Source organism: Camelus bactrianus, chromosome 17, assembly GCF_048773025.1.
Source record: "Camelus bactrianus isolate YW-2024 breed Bactrian camel chromosome 17, ASM4877302v1, whole genome shotgun sequence".
Lineage (NCBI taxonomy): Eukaryota > Metazoa > Chordata > Mammalia > Artiodactyla > Camelidae > Camelus > Camelus bactrianus.
In genome coordinates this window covers 2,837,014-2,858,944 of record NC_133555.1, presented here as the reverse complement: position 1 = coordinate 2,858,944, position 21,931 = coordinate 2,837,014, and the positions used below count along the sequence as shown (strand labels likewise).

Genomic DNA, 21,931 nt, shown 5'->3' with positions numbered 1-21,931 from the left:
GTGGTTCCCAGGACTCGACTAGGTGCCGCAAACACAGCAGACGCATTACAAAAGTGTACAAATAAAGTGAACGGAAGACACTTAATTAAAGAATTCACAAGACAGGAGACTGCATTAAAAATCAAAAAGGAAACATCAAATTTAATTTAAAGAAAAAAACCCAGAAATTGTCTGAAAAAACAATGGAGCAGATCAACTCCTGAAAAAGAGTTCTGCATCTTGGCGATCACATTTATTAGAAGAGATGGAGAAAAATTAAAATGCCACTTAGCTTAAGAATTTGTTAGATATCTGCAAATCAACTTATTTCAGGAGTGGAAGAATTCTTGGTCATTTCTTAATATCAAAATGTACGCAGGTTCTCTTTTGAGTGTCTTCTACATTTAAAGAGGCAATGATACAAAGTCTCCTATTTTCCACACAGGACAAATTCTTTGTTTCAGCCAACTCTCAAAGGTGGGGCAACTAGCACAACACCATCTCCCCGGACAAAGAGCATCGGAATATTCCGTTTTGTTGACTGGAAGAAGAAAAAAAAATACAGAACACATTTATACAAATTTGTAGTAGCAGTATTTATTTTTTGACAGAGAAACTTGAAAACAAAAAACCAAACACAGATTCACCATAACACAAACAAATTAATTAGAAAATCTGATCACTTACCTTTGTAGCACAAAGAACCACCTACTAACTGTTTCTTTCCCCAGAACACAACTGGGGTGGAGACTACAGCTGTCCACCAAGCCCCTCCTGCCCTCCTCCTGGCACCCGGCTCCGCTACGTTCTCACGCTCCCTGCCGACCAGGCAGCGCCATGGACTGGGTTTTGACCAATGGCCAGTGAACAGAAGTGCTGACTGACCCATAAATCGCCCACGAATGCCCCTCTGTGGTATCCCCGCCCCATGGGCTCAGATTATGGAGAACGATGGGGATGGCTGAGCCATAAGATGGAGGAAACCTGGGTCCCTGACTGAGCACCTAGAAGAAAGCTATCGCATTGAACTAAAGCCTCACGAAGGACCGCTGTGGGGGTGGAATTAAACTCCACTGTGCTGAGCCTTCCCACGATGCTTCTCTGTGTATGGAATGGGTACCTTTGCGTTAGCCTAGGGGACAAGCCCGAGGCAGCAAGGAAACAGATGTGGAAGATTTGAAATCTTCTTATCCCCTGGTGAAACACTAGGTGAGGCTTGCCTGCAAGGACTTAGAAAAGAAGCCCAAACACGTCCCAGACCTATAGGTTGTGGGGGAAGAGGCTGGGAAAAGCCAGTTAGCAGTGTTGCTGTTAATCTGGTGCACTTGGCAAGGCAGAGTAAGAAAGATGAGCTCACGTGAGAACTAGCTGGTTTTCAAGCAGCAGTTAAAAGAAATTCATGAGGTTAGAAAAGCCACCTGTTTTTAGACCTCAAACTGGACGCTAAGCAGGAAAAAAAAAACTTTGAGAGAAAAAGCCCAGTAAAATTTCTCAGTTGAACACACTCAGCCCTGAGAAGAAGATCTGATTCAGGGTATCGCCTTCCCACCCAGATTCTCTAGCAAATGGCCACGGCAGCCAGCATTAATCTGTGTGAGAGGGACAGAGGGGAGGGGCTAAAGGAACGAAGGCACCCACGAGGCCAGTCCAACAAGGGCTTCGAGGCCGCTGCCCAAAGAACTGACTGGAAATAAACAGATCAGAAACCTCTGAAGTCCGAAGGTTTAAAATAATTGTATTGCCAGAGAAACCACTGCTTGGATAAAAAAGCAATTTGAGCGTTTCTGTGAACGCTCGGCAGCCTCCAGATTTAGCAAATAAACATACAGGTTGTTGCCCCATTAAATTTGAATTCTAGATAAACAAAAAATAATTTCTTTACTGTAAATATGTCCCAAATACCACGTGGGACACGTCTGACCTAACCCCGGGATTTCCTCTCCCACCTGGACAGGGAACGCTCTGGCCTCCCCAGAGATGCATCCCCGCAAAGGACCAGTAACTGCTCCATGTTCCCACGCCTTCCCTTCCTGAAAGGGCGGTCATCCCTGCTCTGCACAAGGGAGGTGGGAGGGGCAATGGCCACGAATCCACCCTTTTTGGTGTACAGGAATCCATACCACAGGCGGCCACACGTGGGTCTGACAGAGAACTCTCTCTCTGCCAGGAAGAAACTATTAGTAATAGCTGTGTTTTCATAATGCTTTTAAAACGTAAAAACGATGTTTTATGAGCTTCTTGGGTATGGAACTAACATAAAAGAACTCCTAACACTAAATTCAAATAATACTTACATATTTAGTGCGCCGAACAGGCGCACGCCCCTGGCACCTGGGGACGTGTCCAGCCCTGTCCCAGGCGGCACTCTCAGGGCAGCGGAGCTGTTTTACGTGCACAGGATCACCTGTGTCACAGCCTCTTAAGGCTGTTTCCTGGTCCCAGGCCCAGAGTCTCCCTCAGTAGGTCGGGGTGTGGCCCATGAACCTGCATTTCTAACATGTGCAAGGGTGCTGCCAACACTCTTAGTTCAAGGGACACCGAGAAACACTCTCAGAAACAAGTGTCGTATCTTCTGTCTACTACGTCGCAGGACTGGCTTCCGGTAAGATGCAAAAGGCGCGTCTAGTCTCAGCACAGCAAGTCTAGTGAAGGAGTCTGTGCTCATCAAAACAATTGAGATATTTCACTCAAATCCCTTACTCGGTGGTCCTATTTCTGAGCTCAAGTTCCACCCATCATGTTCCGCACAGAAACCACTTCATCTGAAATGACTCTCTATTAACTCAACTACAGTTTCCTGGAGATTCAGGCAAGCGGCTTCTGTGAGCATCACCCCTCGACCCCTGCCTCCTGGTGATCACCTCCTTGTGCAGTCCCCACCCCCCCGGATGTGGGTAAGCTTGTGCCTTGCTTCTAACCAAGAAAATACTACAAACGGGGTGCCACCGTCACGGTCAGGCTACACGAGGCAGTCACACCTCGCTGGCCAACTCCTGCTGGGTCTGAGGAAACAAGCTACCCGGCAACAGAGGCTCACGCGGGAAGGGACTGCGGCTCTCAGTCCGGAAACCCTGGAGGAAATGATCCTGCCAACCACGTGAGTGAACTCAAAAGTAGACCCTTCTTCCCTAGGCGAGCCTTCAGGTGACACCTGGCCCACAGAAAGTGGGAGCTAATAAAAGTGTGTGCTTTCAAGCCAGTAAGTTTCGGGCTGACTTGTTATGTAAAATTCTGAGATCCATGGCCTAAATAAGTGAGAAAATCATGAAAAGAAACAGACTTGAGAATGACCTCGCTTTGAAGGTGAAGAACACTAGGAGTTTAGTTTTAGACGTACTGAGTTTGACGTAACAGTCACAGATTCTCATCCATGACAGAAATGAGAGCGTGAGGCTCAGAAAAGAAAACAAGCTGGAGAGACTCACTCATAACCGTAACGACCACCAATCAATCACTTGCCGCCAGCTCCACAAGCACCAAGTTCAGCGCACCCTGTTACAATCCGGGTGGAAGGCACGATTACTGTATTAGCATTTTAGAGACGAGGTCCCTGAGGCTTAGAAAGTTTCAGAGCCTGCCCAGGGTCAGATAACCGATCACCAGCAGCCAGGATCTGAGCCCAGATCTGCTAACCGAGAGCTCAAGTTTTCATGCTCTACTATTATTACAGACCGAAGGCTGAACAAAGAGTAGTTATTAAATGACATCTGAGGAAAAAAATTGCCAATTTAAAAAAAAAATCCCATGTTCACAGGGAGAATGAAAACTAGTCAAAGTGTCAGGAGTGGGTGAAAAGAGGAGGAGAGCCAGGATAGAGCAGAACCACAAAACCCACAGAGGCACCACACGCACACTCGCTGTGTGCCTGTCCCGATCTGAGGCCTGGTCTCAGAGCCCCCCAGTGATTCCTCAACAGCTGTATGAAGTGGGTCCTGCTACCACCCCCACTTTATAGATGGGAACTGAGTCACAGACAGGCTGGTACAATTATATAGCTGGTAAGCAAGGGAGTCAAGATGGGAATCCAGGCAGTCCTGTAATCCGAGCCCACATTTTAAACCACGAGGCTCTAGGAGAGTCAGAGACTGGCCTCCCAATACTTAAAAAGACTGAACAAAGGTGATTTTCTTTTGTTATACTGAGCAATGAAATGGGCCAATATTTGGAAGATCTGCATAATTCCGTGAACTAATATTTTCCAAATGACCAGAGCTCAATGTCACAAAATCAGGCGTGCATAAAGGAGCCTTTCCAAGTGCAGGCGAGACCAATGAACCGGCATCTAATGGGAGTGTGGAAAGCTCACTGATCCAGTTTCAGTTTCCACACTGCAACTGGCCTTTAAGAAACTCCCACTTATGAGTGGTTCGGGTGTAGCATCAGAAGCAAGTTTCCAGAAAAAATACTCCTCCCTCTTCCAACCACCTACTTGTGTGAGGTCAGGTTTTCTTCAACCACAACAGATTAAATGCAAACAGAAGATGTGACGATCTAGACGTCACCAACTACGCCAGGCAGTAACGAAATTTGCAAAATGTAAAATAAAGACACTTTTCACAAAATACTTTGTTTTAGAAAATATAGTTACCACTCATAAAAATGTTACTTATGTCAACATGTCATAGGATTATTATTATTTTTAATGAGCTAATAAATATTTTCAAAATTTGTTTTATTTCTGGTATCGATAGATCAAATCCACACCACACAAAACAGCACCGTCCAGAATCACCGCTCCGTACTAGACATGGCCGCGTCTCACTGGGTCCTGGCAACCCTATGGCGGAACTGACAGTAGCCCGCTTAGCGATGAGAAAGTTAAGTCTGCAGAGGTCCTGCCCTGTACAACGTACCCCAGGAAGGAAGTGGCCAAGCCAGCACTGGAAACTGTGTGTCTGACCCCAAGCAAAGAGCAATTTGCTTTTAACTGCTACACTTTACTGAGTCCATGAACAGGTACCAAAACATGACAAGCTTTCCATAAATAAGTGTTAAGCTGTCGGATTCTGAGAACAAATGATGTTTTAAAAGCGATGAACAGAAATACATGACTTACTTTGTATATCTCTTCATACGTCTCCTCATCAATTTCTATTGTTGTCACAGTTTCTTCCACGTCTCCCAATATCATGTTCAAATGCTGGTCATAAGCCTGAAGGGGGAGGGGAAGGGACCAAGAAATTCACTAAGCAAATTAGGAAATGATGACTAGGGATTACAATATGCAATAGTTCAATTATAAGCAACATGCAATAATCATACCACAAATTTTTATGTGCAAATAAAGTATAGTCCTGCTGTGCAAATACACTGTTTCTTTGCAGATCATTTCCAATGATAACTTAATTGACCTGATACAAATACAGAACCCTTTATGGTGAAAAATGAGTTTACTCAAAATGATTTGAAGTTATTTTTAAAGTGTCCACCCTATTTGTTATCCAAGGCAGTCACATAAATATTTATAATATTTAATCATGGGAAAAAAAGCTAGTTCATCACTTTTCAGTGTATTTCTTTCAATTCCATCTGTAACAGCATGAGAAGAAAGATACAGTAAAGGAAATAAAATTCTTAACTGCTAAGATGATGGCACTGCAGGCTCCTAAAGGCACAAGGTACTGTCCTTCAACCTTTCCTGTCCTGAACTAAACACCAAAAGTAAGCAGAGCAGCACCCTGCACTTCATGACCCAGCCAGAACTGACTGCTTGGCACCTGTGTGCTCAAACAATAAACACAGCAGCTCAGATATTTAGGGATGTCCTCAATCCAAGCTCCAAAGCCCCTGTATTTTACTAAAAGGTGAACCTCCAGAGGGGGAGAGGGGCTTGTTCAGAACCCACTCATGCACTGCTAACCACTGTTAAATGGTCCACCAGCTCACATCAAAATAAAAGCAGCCCCTCAGCCACACAGGAACTGCTCGGCAGAGCACATGAACAAGGGCGAAAATCCACAGATGAGGCCAGAAAACAAACAAAAGGCTGGGGCACTCACAGAGAGGCAACGAGTCTCTCAGAAAGCAGGAGATACCACCAAGAGCTAAGACAACACGTCTGTCCCAGCGTGTCTGTCTGTGTGCCACTGGTCCGTGTAGTTAAGCTCAGTTCTGGTTTTCTCTGCAAAGCTGCCGCTGTTCCATCTCCTGGGGTTCTTCTGCCTTTCTGAATTTTAAGACCACTGTCCCCCAGGTCCCTATTTCCTTTCAAAGCACAGGAGGTTCTTTACTTTTAGGTTTTATGTTAGGTGGAATTGTAGCACTTAAGAGAGGGCTGAGGTCAGACTGCCTAGGCTCCTGTGCTGGCCCTTTAACTGGCTGTGTTACCTTCAGCAAGTGACTTCACCTCTCTGAGCCTGAGCTTCTTCAAATGCAAAACAGGGATAATTAGTATCAGCCCGCACAGGGATGACATAAAGATTAAATGAAATATTACATGCAAAACATTGAAAATAATAGTGCCTGGCATATAATTAATGCTCAATAAAAATTAGCTATTTTTAATCACTTCAGGGTAGAATGGCAGTAGTAGAAACAAGACACTCAGGAAAGTAACAAGTTATCAAAAAGAGGCAAAACCTTTAGTATACCCTCTTTACGAATAAAAGGAACCACTTCAAGGGACCGATCCTATAGAATATTTGCAGATATACACAAAGGAAAATGTATAAAAATGCATATTGTAGCATTACTTACAGTAGCAAGAGATGGAGAACAATCTAAATATCACTACTACCATATAGATTTCTACATAATCATTAAAAAAAAGATTTATATGTACCCATGATCAATGATTTCCAAGAAAGATTAAGTGAAAAAGATGCTCCCAAAATGCATAGCAAGATCCCATTTATTTTTCAGAAGTGATGTATATAGTGCAAATACATACACACAGACACATAATCATGTATATGCGTGTAAGTATACAGAAAGGAGCTGAAAGATTACAGACCCAATGGAAGAAATGGATTTCACCTTTTACTCCATGTATTTCTGTGCTGTCTAAAATTTTTCACAATAGAACACAAATTTATATATATGTCAACAATTCAAAGAACTTAAGAATGGAGAACAAATTAGTATCATTTACAAATAAACAGAAAGGAAAAAGTGAAAGAAATAAAAATGTTCTTTAACAAACAAACCATTTGTTAAGAGAAAAAAATGTTAAAAATATGAATAAAACACAGTTGTATTTGGCTTTTAGAAATACGGGTTACTTTCCACCTCCCTCTTGTCTACATTCAAAACACTCTTCATGGAGGACAGTTTTTTACATTTCAAAGCAGGGAGGAGGGGTAAGGAGGGAAGGCAAAGAAACATCTGATTTCAAGGTGATTTAACAAACATACTCACGTGTAACCTGCCTCGAAGCTCTCTGTCGTTTCTCATTTTCACATAGATTCGCTCATCCAGGCTGAGCCTGATGAGATCCAGGGGCTCTTCTACAGTGTTGGTAGTTTGTTGCTGATAAGAGAAACAGGCTTAGTAATAACAGCACTAGAGAGCGAAGTGTTTGAACCATCAGTACCCTGTGTGACTGTGGGCGAGTTACTTAACCTCTCCATGCCCCAGTCTCCTAATCTGCAAAATGTGGCTAACAACAATTCCCACCTACTGCTGTTGCCATGAGGCTTAGATGCCGCATATGAAAGCTTAGGACAGTGCCTGGCATGTAGTAAGTACTAGATGAATGAGGGCTGACATACATACACAGGAGTGATGTACGTGACAAAATAGTCATGACTGTACCCTGTTACTGCAAATCCAAACTGTCTGACCCCATTTCAGGGTAGAGGGAGTCACTTTCTCAGGGACTTTGGCTTTATCTCATATATCATTTAGCAATCTGAAGAACATTCCTTTAATCACTACCACATACTAGTCAAAATGCTAAGTAGAGATGAATGTATAAGGGAGGATGATGGGTTCAGTACATGCAGGGTGAGCTTAGAGAGCCATCTGGCCAGTTAGATGAATATATTTAGGAGGCAGTATAGAATACAGATTGAAAGCCTTGGCTTTGGAATCAGGCCATGTGGGTTCAACGCCTGACTCTGACACTAATGAACTGGGATTAAAAATTATGTCGTTTCTAACTCTCAGTTTCCTTGTTTACAAAATGAGAAAGCCACTGTATTCCTTCACGATTTTGTGGGGACTAAATGAGCTAATGTATTTGATGTATTTAAAACAGTATCTGGCAAACAGAAAGTACCTATAAGTGGTTCCTGTTTTTACTATTAAAGAACTGTCAGAAATACAGCTGCCAAAGAAATCAGGGCTAGGATGACTGGGGTCCTTATGGAAGGGGTGAAGTCGATATGGAAGGAAGACACCAAAGTTGGAAGAGTTGATAAGATTAATCACAAAGAACTTTTTCAGTGAGTACATTAGGCCAGTGGAGGAAGATGAGTGAATGTGACAGGACAGATGAGAGGAAAAAAAAAAATCCTGACCTCAACTGGTCAGTTCAACAGGTGTTTGTCAAGGACCAGCTAACCAACTAGCAGATTACAATGATACAGAAGTCAGTCCCTGCCCTCAAGGAGTTCATTCTAGTGGGGACAGGCATGTAAGTAAGTAATCAGAGCACTCTTAGAATATACACATGACAGAGCTCTACTGCCCACTGTCCACCCTTTTCATTCTGTAGTTTTAAATACTGCCTTTTCAAAAAAGCCTCCCGGATCACCCCATGCATTCAGTCCATAAATATTTGCTGAGTGTTTCCAACATTGTTCTAAACCCCGAGGACAGAACAACGAACAAAACAAAACGCTTGCTCTTAAGGAACTCATATTTCAGTTGAGGGAGACAGACATATACTTAATATGAACAAATAACAAGCTACGAAGAAAAAGCAGACTGGGAGAGTGCTGTACTATGTAGGTGGCCACAGAGGTTCTCTTTGATGAGGTGAGATTTCAGTAGAAAGATGAAGTTGTGGCCTGATCCACAAAGATATCTGAGGAAGACAATTTTGGGAAGAAGGCAGAAAGGGTGATAAAGCCTGTAGGATCATTAGTTATTCTGAATACCAGCTTCCTGCTTGCTTCCTTCATATCACATCACAGTTCCCGTATGTAGCACATATTTATGTTTACTTTTTATCTGTCCTCCCCCGAATATAAGCTCCAGGTGGGGACAGGGACCACGTATGTCAATGCCGGTGTCTCTGGTGTCCAGAACGGTGTCCAAGCACAGGAGGACGATGGTCGCTGGTGCCTGCTGTGTACTAACTGTTGCGCTCAGTAATGATAACAACTCCTTAACTTTATCGTCAGGCTTTCTATCAGAATCCCAACAGTTCCGTGAGGCAGGCAAGGATAATTATTCCCATCCTACAGGTAAAGGTGAGACGCAGGAGAAGGGAAGCGACGAGAGTGGGGAAGAACTAGTTCTCAGGCGAGCTTTGAACAGAAAAAAACCTCAGGGCCTGAGGCAAAACTCGGAGGGAGCGCGGCTAAGCAAGAGGCAGTTTAAGGCCGTAATGACCCGGAAAGAGGAGCATGCTTGGCCACCTTCCCGTGAGCTTGGAGAAAGTAACTCCGGGACGCAAAGACGGGCAGAGCCAGACAGGGGTGAGGGAAAGCCACTCCGGGGCGCGCTCTTTGAAAGACACTCACCTGGTCCACGTCGTCCGCCATGTTTCAAACCCTGCGCCCTTTCCCGCCTCTCGCGAGAGCACGAAAGCCCCTCCGGTGTCTGCAAGCGCGAGGACGCAGTGCCCCGGAAGTAGAAATTCGGTTTCGCGGTTTCTAGTTTCCTGCAGTTTGCATTGGTCCTTCGGGGCTGGGGTGGGGCGCAGGTTGGGGCGGGGTCTGTCTGGAGGCGTGGCCAGGCAGCGCCCCGCCTCGGGGAGGGGTCAGCGCGCAGGCGGTGTCCCGGGTCGGCGTGGTGCGTCACTCGTGGTGCGTCACTCGCGCTGCGAGTTTTGCCCGGGCAAGATGGCTCGAAAGCGCACGGCCGGCAGGCAGCCGCGGGGACGCGAGCCGCGCGGCCGGAAGGCCAAGGGCGAGAGCAAAGCCCGGCGCGAGGAGAAGGAGGCGGGTGAGAGTGAGGCCGAGCCAGGCTTAGGGAGAGGCTGGAGGAGGGCAGGGGGCAGGCGGGGAGCGGGAGGCCGGCCTCCCGGAGGAGGGGGCGAGGCAGCAGCGCGGAGGAAGCGGTGTTGCGGTGGCCGAGGTAGGCGGGCGGTGTGCGGCTGCCCCGTCCCCCACGACGTCGCGGGGCCGTGCCCTCCGTGCCGGGAGTGGCGCGCCCGGAGCGCTTCCGCCGGAGCCCAGCCGGGCCGCGCGCTCCCCTGCGTAGCAGTCTCTTTCCTGCCCCCCTGTTGCCCGCAGGGTGAACGTCCAGCCTCCTGGCACACGCGGAGGGCTGGACGGGGGAAAGGCATCGCGGTTCTTTTGTGTCCCCGCAAGAGGAGCGGACCAGGACTTAAGCGTGCTGTCGTGTGCTGGCCTCCAGAATAATACCTTCAGCTAAATGTCATGTCACGCCCCGGATTCGCATCCCACCTGACTTCCCCACGTGGACATGGAATAGGCTCCTTACACTTGTTATGGGCAAAACACAACTCTTGAGGTTCCCCTTTAAACCTGCCCCTCACGACTTGTTAAAGCAAACCCCTCCTCTTCCTTTCGCGCACACCTCCCAGCCTTCAGGGAGCCCTGCCAGCTCACCCTCAGGGCTCTATCTCAAATCTCTCCACTGCTCTTCATTTCCGTGGCCACATCCCCCAACAAACCACCGTCCCTTTTCGGTTGAACGACTACAGTCGCCTGTTCATTGGTCTCTCTTCTTCCCTCCGCCCCCCACAAGAGTTCTGCACGCTGCAGCGCAAGTGACTTAAAAAAATAAACAAACAAGATCTTGCTGCGCTACTTCAAACGCTCTGTGGCTTCCCATTGCTCTTTGGCATAAAGTCCAAATTCCTCACCACGGCCCGCAAGACCCTACACGATCTGGCTGCTGCTACCTCTCCCCTTGCCTCCTAGCACCAGCGCTCTTTTCTTTGCCGGATACCGGCCTCGTTGGCCGCCTTTCTGTCCCACAGGCACGACATGTTATTTCTCACCTGAGCCTTTGCCTTTGATGTGCCTTCTGCCTGGAATGTCCTTCCGTGGCTTTGGCCCCGGCTGACTGCTACTCCTCCACATCTCAACCCAGACACGCCCTGAGTGTCCTGTGTAAGGTGGCCCTCCCCAGGGCCTCATACTAACTTGCAGGGTGGCTGTGAGTCTTCAGTGAGGTGCTGTGGAAGCTCCTGGCATGGCCTGGGTTAGGTGGTCAGGTGGCCTGATACCAGTTCAGCCTGAACGAAGATAAGGGTGAACGTGGGCTTCACTCAGACTCTGAGCTGGTGCAGCTAGCAGCCAGTTTCCAAGGCAGCTTCCGGGAGAGCTGCTCTCTTTGCTGCGGTTCAGTGGAGGAGCAGTTTGGTTGTGGTTTTGCTTGCAGGTGACACTGATTTGGCGACTCCTCGGTGTAATTTTAACAGCATCTCAGTGCATGTAAATGAAGGGGACACTTGGCTGCTTCCAACAGCTCGGAACAGAGAAAATAGTCTTCCACATTATATCCTTGTTTCTAGTAGGGCACCACTTGTTTCTGGATATTTAATCTCTGTGCTCATGTTAATTGATGGAGTTCATTAACTCCCTCAACATATTTCCTGAGCACCTGCTGTTTTCAGGCACTGTTCTAGACACTAGAATTATAGTGGTGGACAGGACAGCCAAGGACCCTGCTCTCATGATGCTTATAATTTGGGGGAAATGGTAGGTAGGACAGATAAGCTGAAGACTAAATCCACAAGGTGACGAGCTGTGAAGAAGGCAGAACAGGTTGCTGTAATGAAACTGACATGGGGATGGGGAAGAAGCAGTGGTCACAGGAGGCGTGTGTGAGGACGTGGCTGACTGAGTCAATTACTGACTGTCCTGAAGGAGGCTCACATAGGAAATTCTGGGGGAAGAGAGTTGAAATCAGAAAGTTGAAAGACTCTTCAGAGGGAATGAGCTTGGCCAGCTGGCAGCGCACAGTGTACAAGGGGGCAAGTGGTAGGAATTGAGGGGCGAGGTGGGCAGGGCCCTTCGTTTGGAGACCAAACTAAGGAGTATGTATCTTACTCTTAGTGTGATGAGATACTGCTGGCCGTTTAAGCAGGTGTTTTTTTGTAAAATCAATAGATGGCCAAGCAAGCCACAGTGGTAATTCATGCCCTGCTGAAATAACCATGTTAAGGTCAAGGAGGCTGGTTAGACATACAGTCACCCCTCGGTATTCACAGAGAATTGGTTCCAGAACTCCTGCCTACACCCAGATCCGCCGATGCTCAGGTCCCTCACATAACACAGTGAAATACAGCCAGCCGTCCACATCTCTGGGTTCCAATCTGCGGATCCAACCAAAGTTCGATCCAAGGTTGGTTGAATCTGCAGATTCAGAACCAGGAGTATGAGGGCTGACTATACTGTAGCTCTAAGTCTTGGAGAGTCCTGGAAATGGCTTCTTTTTTTCTTTTTTTTCCTTTACTGTGCAAAAGTTGATGACTTTAATTAGGTTCGATTTGTTACGTTTTTATTTCTCTTTGAGGAGACAGATCCAAAAAAATATCGCTAAGACCTACGTCAGAGAGTATACTTCCCTTCCAGGAGTTCTGTGGTTCTGGTCTTACATTTAGGTTGTTGATCCATTTTGAGTTTATTTTTATATGTGGTGTGAGAAAATGTGATTTCGTTCTGCTCCATGTAGCGGTCCAGTCCTCCCAGCACCGCTTGCCTACTGCAGAGGCTGTCTCTCTCCGCTGGCACGGTGGTCGCCCTTTCTCTCGTCCGTGTGAGTTGCAGGTGCTGAACCATCACTGCGTCCTGGGAGTACATCTCGCTTCATCATGGCGTGTGATCCTTGTTATGCATGGTCGAGTTTGGTTCGCGTCTGAGTTCATCAGGGATATTGGCCTGTGATTTCCTTTTTTGCAGTGTGCCTGTCTGGTTTTGGTACCACGGTGATGCCAGCCTCACAGGATGGGTTTAGGAGCGACCCCTCCTCTTCAGGTTTTCGGCATAGCTTGAGAAGGAGGGGGTTACCTCTTACACGTTTGGTGGGGCTCCCCCGTGAAGTCACCGGTTGTGGACTTTGCTTGTTGGGAGTTTTCTTTTTATTACTGATTCAATTCTAATGCTAGTGATCAGTCTGTTCAGATTATGTTTCCTCCTCATTCAGCCTTGGAAGAGTGCTTGTTCCTAGGGAGCGTATCCATTTCTTCTGGACGTCCAACTTGCTGGTACATGACCGTTCATAGCATTTACTTGTGACTGTTTTTATTTCTGTGATACCAATTTTATCTTCTTTCATTTCTGATTTTGTTTATTTGGATCCTCTCTCTTTTTTCGTTGATGAGCCTGGCTAAAGGCTTGCCAGTTCTGTTTATCTTTTAAAAAACCAGCTCTTGGTTTCATTGACTTTTTTTTTTTGTCTTTATTTATCTCCGCTCTGATCTTTATTATTTCCTTCCTTCTGATGACTTTGGGCTTTGTTTGTAATTCCTTTAGATGGTAGGTTAGGTTGTTTATTTGGGATTTTTCTTGTTCGTCAAGGTGGGCCTGTATTGCTGGAAGCTTCCCTCCTGGAGCTGCTTTGGCTGCGTCCTGCAGATTTGGGAGAATTGTGCTTTTATTTTCACTGTCTTAAGGTATTTTCTGATTTCCTCTTTGATCTCGTCATTATTCCATTGGTTTTTTTTTTTAGTAGTATCTTGTTTAGTCCCCATGTGTTTGTGTTTTTTCCATTTTTCTTTGTGTAATTGATTTCTTGTTTCATACTGTTGTTGTTGTTGGAAAAGGTGCTTGATATATTTTTAATCTTCTTGAATTTGTTGAGACTTGTTTTGTGGCCAGCATGTGATCTATCCTAGAGGGTGTTCCGTGTGCACTCGCACGTGTATCCTGCTGTTTGTGGATGGAATGTGCTGCAGGCATCTGTTACGTCCATCTGGTCTCCTGTGTTTTCTTACTGATTTTCTGTCCAGGTGACCTGTCCAGTGATGCAAGCGTGGTGGTAAAAGTCCCCCACTATTGTTGTGCTGCTGTCAGCCTTTCCCTTTACTTCTGTTAATACTTGCTTTATATATTTAGGGGCTCCTGTATTAGGGGCATGTATGTTTATGAGTGGTTTATCGTCTTGTATGGATGCTTTTGTCATTATATCACGTCCTTCTTTGCCTTTTGTTACAGGCTGTGCTTTATAGTCTACTTTGTCTGATACAAGTATTGCTACCCCAGCTGCCTTTTTGTTTCCGTTAGTACGGAATAGCTGGATAATAGCCTCTTGATTTTTCTGGGACCAAAAGAAAAAAAAAAAACACAGCAAAGAATAAAGAAAAGAAAATTTCATGCTTACGTCCACCACCCATAAGTAACCACTGTTTGATCATAATGTTTCCTTCCAGTCTGTGTTTTTTGTGCAGTAGAAACTACACTGTAAAAAAAACTGCATTCGCAGCATTTTATCGTATATGATTTTCCTTTGTCTCCAGAGATGACTGAATTACATATCGTTGTGTGACTGTACCATAATTAATAGTTACCTCGTGGTTGGACATTCAGATTTTTAAAATTTTGGATATTATGAATATGATAATATGAATGATACTATGAACATTTTTTGGATTCACAGTTTGCTTCTCTGGTTCCCACTTTTAACTCCTATTTTAACTCCTAACTCTTTTCAAAGCTCAGAAATACACAGCTGTAGTTTTAGATTAGTAAAAGTGACACATTTAGCATCCGTTTTAGCAGAGGGCTAAAAAAACCAATGTAAGATCTAGAAATCCTGATTTTAAGGGCACCCTTCTCAGACTGTCAGGTCCTAAACCGTTAAGCAACTTCTGGCCTTGAAATAAGAAATCTATTTCCAGATTCTAAATAACTAATTTTGAAATATTTTATGTTTTCATTAAAATATTTAAAACATGAGATGCATAAATTTCTTCTATAAAACATTTTAAAGAAACAACTGAATCAGCAATTTTAACTAGCACTGGACAAATGTGAAATGCACTAAAATTAAGTTATGATTTTATTTAGATCAAAAGGGAGAGGGTTTTCCCCCCATGCAAAGTTATGTTCTTGGGGGATGTAAATACCTACCCAGAGAGTCAGCAGGACAAACCATAAGTGAGAGGAATGAGTTAATTTGGTATTTTGGATTAATATTGCAGCTCCTTTTGGAACCTCAATAAAGGCTAGAGCATTTTTGTTTTCCAAAATTAATTGAAGTAGAGTATGCAGAGGCAAAAGAAGGTCATTTATTTCAGATTCAAGATAATTTGCATGAATATATTTGTAAAATAGAAAAATGTCTTCCTCTGACACACTATTATGCATTATAAAAATATACAAAATATTAATATAGTTACATGTTAACATAGATAAGTCAGGAGTTTGGGACTAGCAGATAGACATTACTATATGTAAAATAGATAAACAACAAGGACCTACTGTACAGCACAGGGAACTGTATTTAATTTCTTATAGTAACATAATGGAAAAGAATCTGAAAAGAAAATACACACATGAATGAATATGTAAACTGAGTCACTTTGCTGTACACTTGCAACTAACATCATAAACCAACTACGCTTCGATAACAAAATTTTAAAAATATAGAGACCACGCTTCAGATACCCTACTTTAACAAAAGCCAACAGCTTCTGCCTTTTTTGTATTTCCCTTTGGCAACAACAAAAAAGAAACAATAATTGTTTTAAGAAAATGAAGTTATTTTTAAATTACTACTAACTTATTCCAACCCTAAGCTTGCTGGGACGGTTGGTATGCAAGTGCCATTTGGGTCAGTTGGAAAGGTTTCATAAAGTGTGTGGTTTGAGCAGAGTCTGGTTTTGCAAGATGGCAGAAACATAGACTAGTGGACATAAAGTTGTGGTAAAACTGGAAACTTAAGACTTGTTTGCGAACTGGGAACATCTCACTTAGTAGGAGTGGCTTATCCCTAGAATAAATAGTCTTGGCCGGTAATAAACAAACAAGGTGTTAATGAATCAGTGCGTTTTCCTTGCTGGATATGAGCTGAAGTGTAAGGTTCGCCGGTTAGGTTTTACGGGTCACGTGGTGCTGTCCCTGTGACGTTAGGGGGAGTAAAATAAAATGCTGAGGGAGGAAGGCTGTAGAGTGTAGACCAGACTCGAGGTGGGAAGAGGCGGAAAGCTGGTTGCTGAGCAAACCTGGGGTGTGAACTGGTGACAGGGATGTGGCTTGGAGGGAGGTCACAGAAGAGGCCTTCTCATGACCTGCGAACCCACGGTGTCTCCCCCTTTCCCGCTGTCCCCCCTCTCTTGTTCCACGTGGCCGTCTAGGTGTCTTTGAAGAGGAGAAACCTCTCAAGAAGAGCCTTCCGTCAGAAGTGTCCCGAGGAAGGAGGAAGAGAGGCTGCGGTGGCTCTGGGGGCCCAGCAGACGGGCCAGCGAGGAAGAAGGTGGCCAGAATGACTGTCACATCTGAAGGCCCCAAGGTCGTAAAGGACGAAGCCCTCAGTGATGGGCAGGATTCCAGGTGAGACGGCCAGAAACCCGACCAGGTCTTGATTGCTCCCGTCAGGGAGACGCGACTGATACGACCTGCTCTTTCTGCCTGTCTCTAGGGTCCGTGGACAAGATGGGAGCCTTACACTCTTCTAGGCAGAGCTCAGGCCACTAGTGAGAGCTGGGGAGAGTCTTGCTGATGATACAGCTCACCTCCCAGACTCCCCAGATGAGGACAGCTGCTTGCAGAAAGTGATCTATTCATGTTACACAGCTAGGTGGTGGCAGGAACCAGGCTGGGACCTAGGTCTTCTGACGCCTGGCCCAGTGCTATGTCTGCTGCGCAGAGACATTATGTGCACAGGGCGTTTCCCTGCCCTTCCAGCTGCCCCTCCCCCCGCTCTCCTCGGGTGCCTCAACTCCAGCCCGGCTGGACCTCCCTTCCTTCCACCTGGAAGATGCAGAGGACTCGTCATCTGCGCCACAGGCTTAATTGGCTCTTCCCCCTCTTCCTCCTCTGATTTCTTGCTGCATCTCTTAGGAGTGTGACTTACCTGCCTTGTGCTGCACTTGCTTGTGTCCATGCCGTGTGCCCTGTGGCTCTCAGGGCTGGGACCACATTTCTGTGTGCCCCGGGGCATCTAGGGCAGGGCCTCTCGCAGTGAGTGAACATAGTAACGTGTGGTGAGCGGTGAACGCTGGGTCATCGGCCTCCGGGGGACGTCGGGGGCAGCGGGGAGGAGGGACAAACGCAGGGGCAGTCGTTCCTTCTTTGCTGCAGAAATAAACCCTCACTCTTAGTGTCGGCTCTTCCAGTGTCGGAAGGTGGTGCAGGCCAGGGCAGCAGCAGGAGGGAGCATGAGAAGGCTCGTGGATTTTCCGCCCTGTCCGTCTCTTCTTCTGCCTGAGACTTTGCCTAAGAGGCCTCTGAGCTTGCTGCTCCCAGTGCCTCTCCCCGCTAGTTGAATCGTTTCCGCAGGGAGATCCACCTGTAGGTAGACCAGGATGCTGCCGGGGGAAACTGGTCCCCCTCCGCCTCTCAGCTGAGAGTTGACATTTCTGCTACCTTTATTCTCTGGGAGAAGTTTTGTTTCTATGGTGTTGAGAGAAAGTGGCAGGCTAAAAAGGGAGTATGTGTATTTTTAGAGCTGAAGCCTGAAACTTGATTATTATAAATGTCTGTGCTAAAATCTTGGATGATATTCTCACTGGATACCATGTGTCAAGTCTCCCAAAAACTAAAAGTAACTCAGTACTCTAAACACACTTTGTGTGAATTTGCAGAAGTGTATTACACATTAGCAACCATGTAGTCTTGAGCCAGCATTTAGCTCCCTGCTCGGCTACCCAGCGTCTCCCAGCCCAGCCAGATGCCCCTGTACTTATGTATGACGCACCTGTGTGTAGCCACATCCCCATTCACCTTGAAGTTAGAATTGTACCAGCTTCAGCCTCAAAGGTGGGGAAGGAGTCTTCTGCATTGGCTCATGGGAGGATCAGCAGACATGAGTTCCCTCCTCTTCCTGGCGTCCAGCTGCACACGTGGGCACCCAGACTTCACCGCTTTTTCTTCTGGGACTCACATCCTCATCGCAGTTTCTTCTGACTTTCTGCGCACGTTTGCAGACACAGCTGTTTCCCTTCACTCGGCTCTAGGTTGTAGGTTCACCATATTCCTCCCGCTTTGACAGCACGCCTGGTGTTAGATCCATGATCAGCACACATCCCGCTGGGAACTTGAGGCCTGTGCTGATGGAGGAAATGAGGCTCAGACCTCGCAGACCATCTTCCACGAGGTGCCGCAGATTCTCAGTAAATAGGAGGAGGAGTCCTTAAAGGTCTGTTTAGCTTAGCTGTAGCCTAGGATGTCTGAGCCTTCGTCTTCCTTCCTGTGCCCTTCACACAGGGGCTTCCCAAGTGCCCGCAAGAAGGCTCGGCGTCCTAGGAAAGAGGCTGCCGTGGACCGAGGTGGCTGCGAGGCGGACGACGAGGAGGAGAGTGAAGATGACTGGGAGGAGGTGGAAGGTAAGCGTCTTCCTCTGTTGTCAGAAAGTTGGCCCCATTTTCTGTTTGATTCTGTCTGGAGTCACATCACTTACCACAGTCCTGTCACTTCCGTGTGACTCTAATAAGACAAGGGTACGGTTGCAGTAGGGACTTGCTCTGATGTAAGGCAAAATTCACGGCCGGGTTTCCAAGGAAGGCTGTGTGGTCTCTTCCTGGCGGCCGCAGTAGAGGGGATCATGAGACACAGGCCACGTCATCCCGTAGAGAGGGCCCAGGCTTTGAGAGAACTTAGACCTGGACCAGAGCCCAGCTTTGCGGCTCACACAGCTGGGTGGGAGCGGAACTCCGCCTTTTCATTGCTGACCTTCAGTAAACAGTGGACGCTTACTGTGAGCTGGGCACCGTGTGGGCTCCAGGATGTTGTGGGAAAGAAACTTTGCAAATGTGATGGGCCTAGTGCATCCTGTCCTCACAATAACCAGTGTCACCGTCCCCGATTCCTTCTGCCTGGCTTGGCTTCTGCCCCGCCTTTTACTTCGGAAATGTTCAAACCTACAAAGAAATAGAAAATGTCGTCCCTGCACTCTTCACCTGGACCCACGGACTCACCATGGCGGCGCATCGAGCATATCTTTGTCTCTAGAAACATGCGTGGTGGAGCCTGGTGAGGGAAGGTCACAGCCGTCCTGACTCCCACCTGAAATCCTGCAGGTGCGTCTCCTAAGAGGAGGACATTCTCCCGCGTTATGAAACACCATTGTCGCACCTGAGGATGAATATTAAGTCCTTAATTGTTATAAAACCATCCTCCGTGGCTGTTTTTTTATCTTTCTCTCCCCCAGTGCAGGATCTAATCCAGGTGTTTGGTTCTCTGTTGGGTCTCTAATCTAGAGCAGGGACCCCGCCCACCACCCTTTTTGGCATTTCTTAGCAGTGCTTTTTCCTTTCTGCGGAGTCCTGGCCTCTTGTAGAATGTCTCGTTCTGGTTTTGTCTGGTGAGAAATCAGACATCTCACGGTGGTGGTAAACTTGTTTCAGTGTCCCCTGGATTTCTTAGAAACTGAGGTAAGTCCTTGCATTTGCAAAGACTTGGTTGCATTTAGATTAAACCTTTTTGCGTCAAGAACACGTTCTAGTTCACGTTGCATCCATTAAGAGGCACCTCACGTCAGGCTGTCCTGCTGGAGATGCTCAGTTTGGCCGTGTCTGTGGCACCACCCATTGGTACCCGTGTTAAGGTGCGCTGTCCTCTTGTAAGTTACCATCTCGGTTGGGCTGTGGTTCTGTGAGTGTCCTGCTGCCTGGTCACTTCTTTCTTGCTGGTTTTAGCGCGTCGATGGTCTTGACTGAGTCCGAGGCTATCACACTGAGCGCTGCAGAGCAGCCGTGTCCTGGTTCTGGCCCTCCATGTGTGTTGTCAGCTGGCTGTGGTCTTTGAAGAACAGCCCTCCCTCTGGAGAATTGGACTTACTTGTTCATTTATTTCGAGTATCACTGCAGGCTTAGAAATTCAGACTTGTAATCCATTACCATCATTGTACTTTCTGACCTTCAGACTGTCCCCCATTTGGCTGGCAGGAGCCCCTTGAGGCTGGCTACCCTGCTGTGTCCTTTTGACATAATGTCATTAGCTTCTGAGAATGTTTTTGTCCTGGCACAATAGATATTCCAGGATCTCCCTTTACTTTTCTTGCTTTGGACCTGGAATCCGCCCTTTTTTCTCCAAGAAGGCCTGGCTCATTAGTAGGAACTGGTCCATAGACACCAAGATTTTGGCACGGGTATGCTCACTGCCAATGGGCTGTCATTGCTTCTAGGCCCAGAGCTGCTCTGAAAGGACCTTTGCTAATGAAGTTCAGTTACATCCAGGTCAGCAAACTTAATTTATTTCAACTAGTGTTTACAAGCCACGTAGAAGGTAAAGAGATGGAAAAGATGCCTTCCGTGTTGTGACCAAGTTTACGTTTGAGCTGGGAGACACCCAAGTCGTGCTTCTCTACAGAGCAGGTCGTCAGGAGCATGACTGTAGTCACACAGAGAACAGGGAATTGTTCTCGTTTGGCTGGTTTTTTTTTTTTTTTTTTTTTTTTTTTTTTTTGGATAAAGAATAAGTCTGCTAGAACACACATGCACATCAGCTCCTTGATACTAGGAGTCTGTATCTAATTAATCTCACTGTCTCTGTGCCTTAGATTGTTCCCTCTAGGACTGTTTCTTTGGGTTCTTGTGCAGGTTACACGAGACAAGTAAATGTAAGAGCAGTGTCTGGTGATTTCTGGGTACTCAGCGTGGCAGGAGTACTGGTCCCTGCAGTTTCCTACCTCACGTCCACTCTTCACGTCCTCCAGCCCAGCAGAACTCAGTGTTGTTCAGTACAGTACCTGTAATAATGATAATTATTGACTTGCAAAATTACTGTTGGTAGAACTTGGTGAGCCTGGGCCAGGCGACGTGGGGGAAAACACAGCCTTCTCTAAATCCGCTCTGCCTGTGAAGCCAGTGGAGATAGAAATTGAAACACCGGAGCAAGTGAAAGCAAGGGAAAGGAGGTAAGATCAAGGCTGGCCTCTGGAGTCCTGTCACGTATGATCAGCAGCAGCTGCTGCGTGGTGACAACTTTGGAGAAACATGGAGGAGACCCGGGCTGGGTGTCAGGGTTGTCAGGACCTGGGTGAGGGAGCCCCTGGCTCCCCTCTGGGACCTGAAGGAGGAACCTTGTGTCCGGCCAGGCCAGGAGGCGTGCCTGGGGCCCCGCAGGTTGGCCATGTTTCACTTAATGTTTAGGACAGCAGGTGAATGAGGAGCTGGAGGGGTTAAGCAACATTTCAGGAGTCACTCAGCCGTGAGCAGGTGAGGCGAGATCTGAATCCCTCCCAGTCAGGCAGGCTCAACCCCCCCGCTTTTCCCACCACAGCCCCCACAGGACTACGGCAGCCTCCACCGTGATAGGGGACCCCCACTCCTTCCCAGGGCCCCTGGCAGCTCTGTGGCCTCCGTAGGCTTGGTGGTCTGGAGCGGATCTGCGGGTGCTAACTGGTTGCTCAGCCCCCCTGTGTGACGGGCAGGTTATTAGGCACGAAGTGGGGAGAAGCGGGAGTCATTCCAGCAGCATCAGGTTTTCGTCCGGATGCCTGGTGCACAGACCCGCAAGATCTTCCACCAGGACAGGGTCCTGCAAATGAGCGTGCTGACTTCTCAGAGGGAGGGGTGCTGAGGAGCGGAGGTCGGGTGCTCCGGGAAGACGTCCCGGAGGGTGGGACCTGAAGCACGTCCGCGAGGCGTGAAGGGTGCGGGTTGGGGGGCGGGCGGGCGGGGTGGGCTGTGTGCTAAGCCAGTTCGCTGGCGAGATGGAGCAGGTCTGGCTGAGCGGCACGGCCTGTGGGGTCCCGGGTCCCCACAGCC

The 21,931-nt window shown here is 47.1% G+C and overlaps 2 protein-coding genes across 6 annotated transcripts in view; one reads left to right on the top strand and one right to left on the bottom strand.

Annotated features, from left to right (window-relative positions):
- Positions 1 to 114: 114 nt before the first annotated feature.
- Positions 115 to 9,758, bottom strand: LSM3 (LSM3 homolog, U6 small nuclear RNA and mRNA degradation associated). The gene is made up of 4 exons (XM_010953109.3): positions 9,609 to 9,758; positions 7,336 to 7,446; positions 5,036 to 5,131; positions 115 to 520 (listed from the first exon to the last, which is right to left on the bottom strand). The coding sequence occupies exons 1-4, from the start codon at positions 9,627 to 9,629 to the stop codon at positions 440 to 442; spliced, it is 309 nt and encodes a 102-aa protein (XP_010951411.1). The 5' UTR covers positions 9,630 to 9,758; the 3' UTR covers positions 115 to 439.
- A 104-nt stretch (positions 9,759 to 9,862) lies between these two features.
- The window catches only part of XPC (XPC complex subunit, DNA damage recognition and repair factor), a 29,446-nt gene continuing 17,377 nt past the window's right edge, over positions 9,863 to 21,931 (top strand). For 4 of the 5 annotated variants that reach the window (XR_012499806.1, XM_074344253.1, XM_074344252.1 and 1 more), the window contains exons 1-4: positions 9,863 to 10,032; positions 16,358 to 16,553; positions 18,429 to 18,547; positions 20,955 to 21,078. Coding sequence is in view for 4 of the 5 variants with exons in the window: in XM_074344253.1 (XP_074200354.1) it covers positions 9,930 to 10,032; positions 16,358 to 16,553; positions 18,429 to 18,547; positions 20,955 to 21,078 (542 nt within the window). In the remaining variant the exon portion in view is untranslated. The remainder of the gene's footprint in view (positions 10,033 to 16,357; positions 16,554 to 18,428; positions 18,548 to 20,954; positions 21,079 to 21,931) is intronic. The other variant, XM_074344254.1, reaches the window with a different exon arrangement.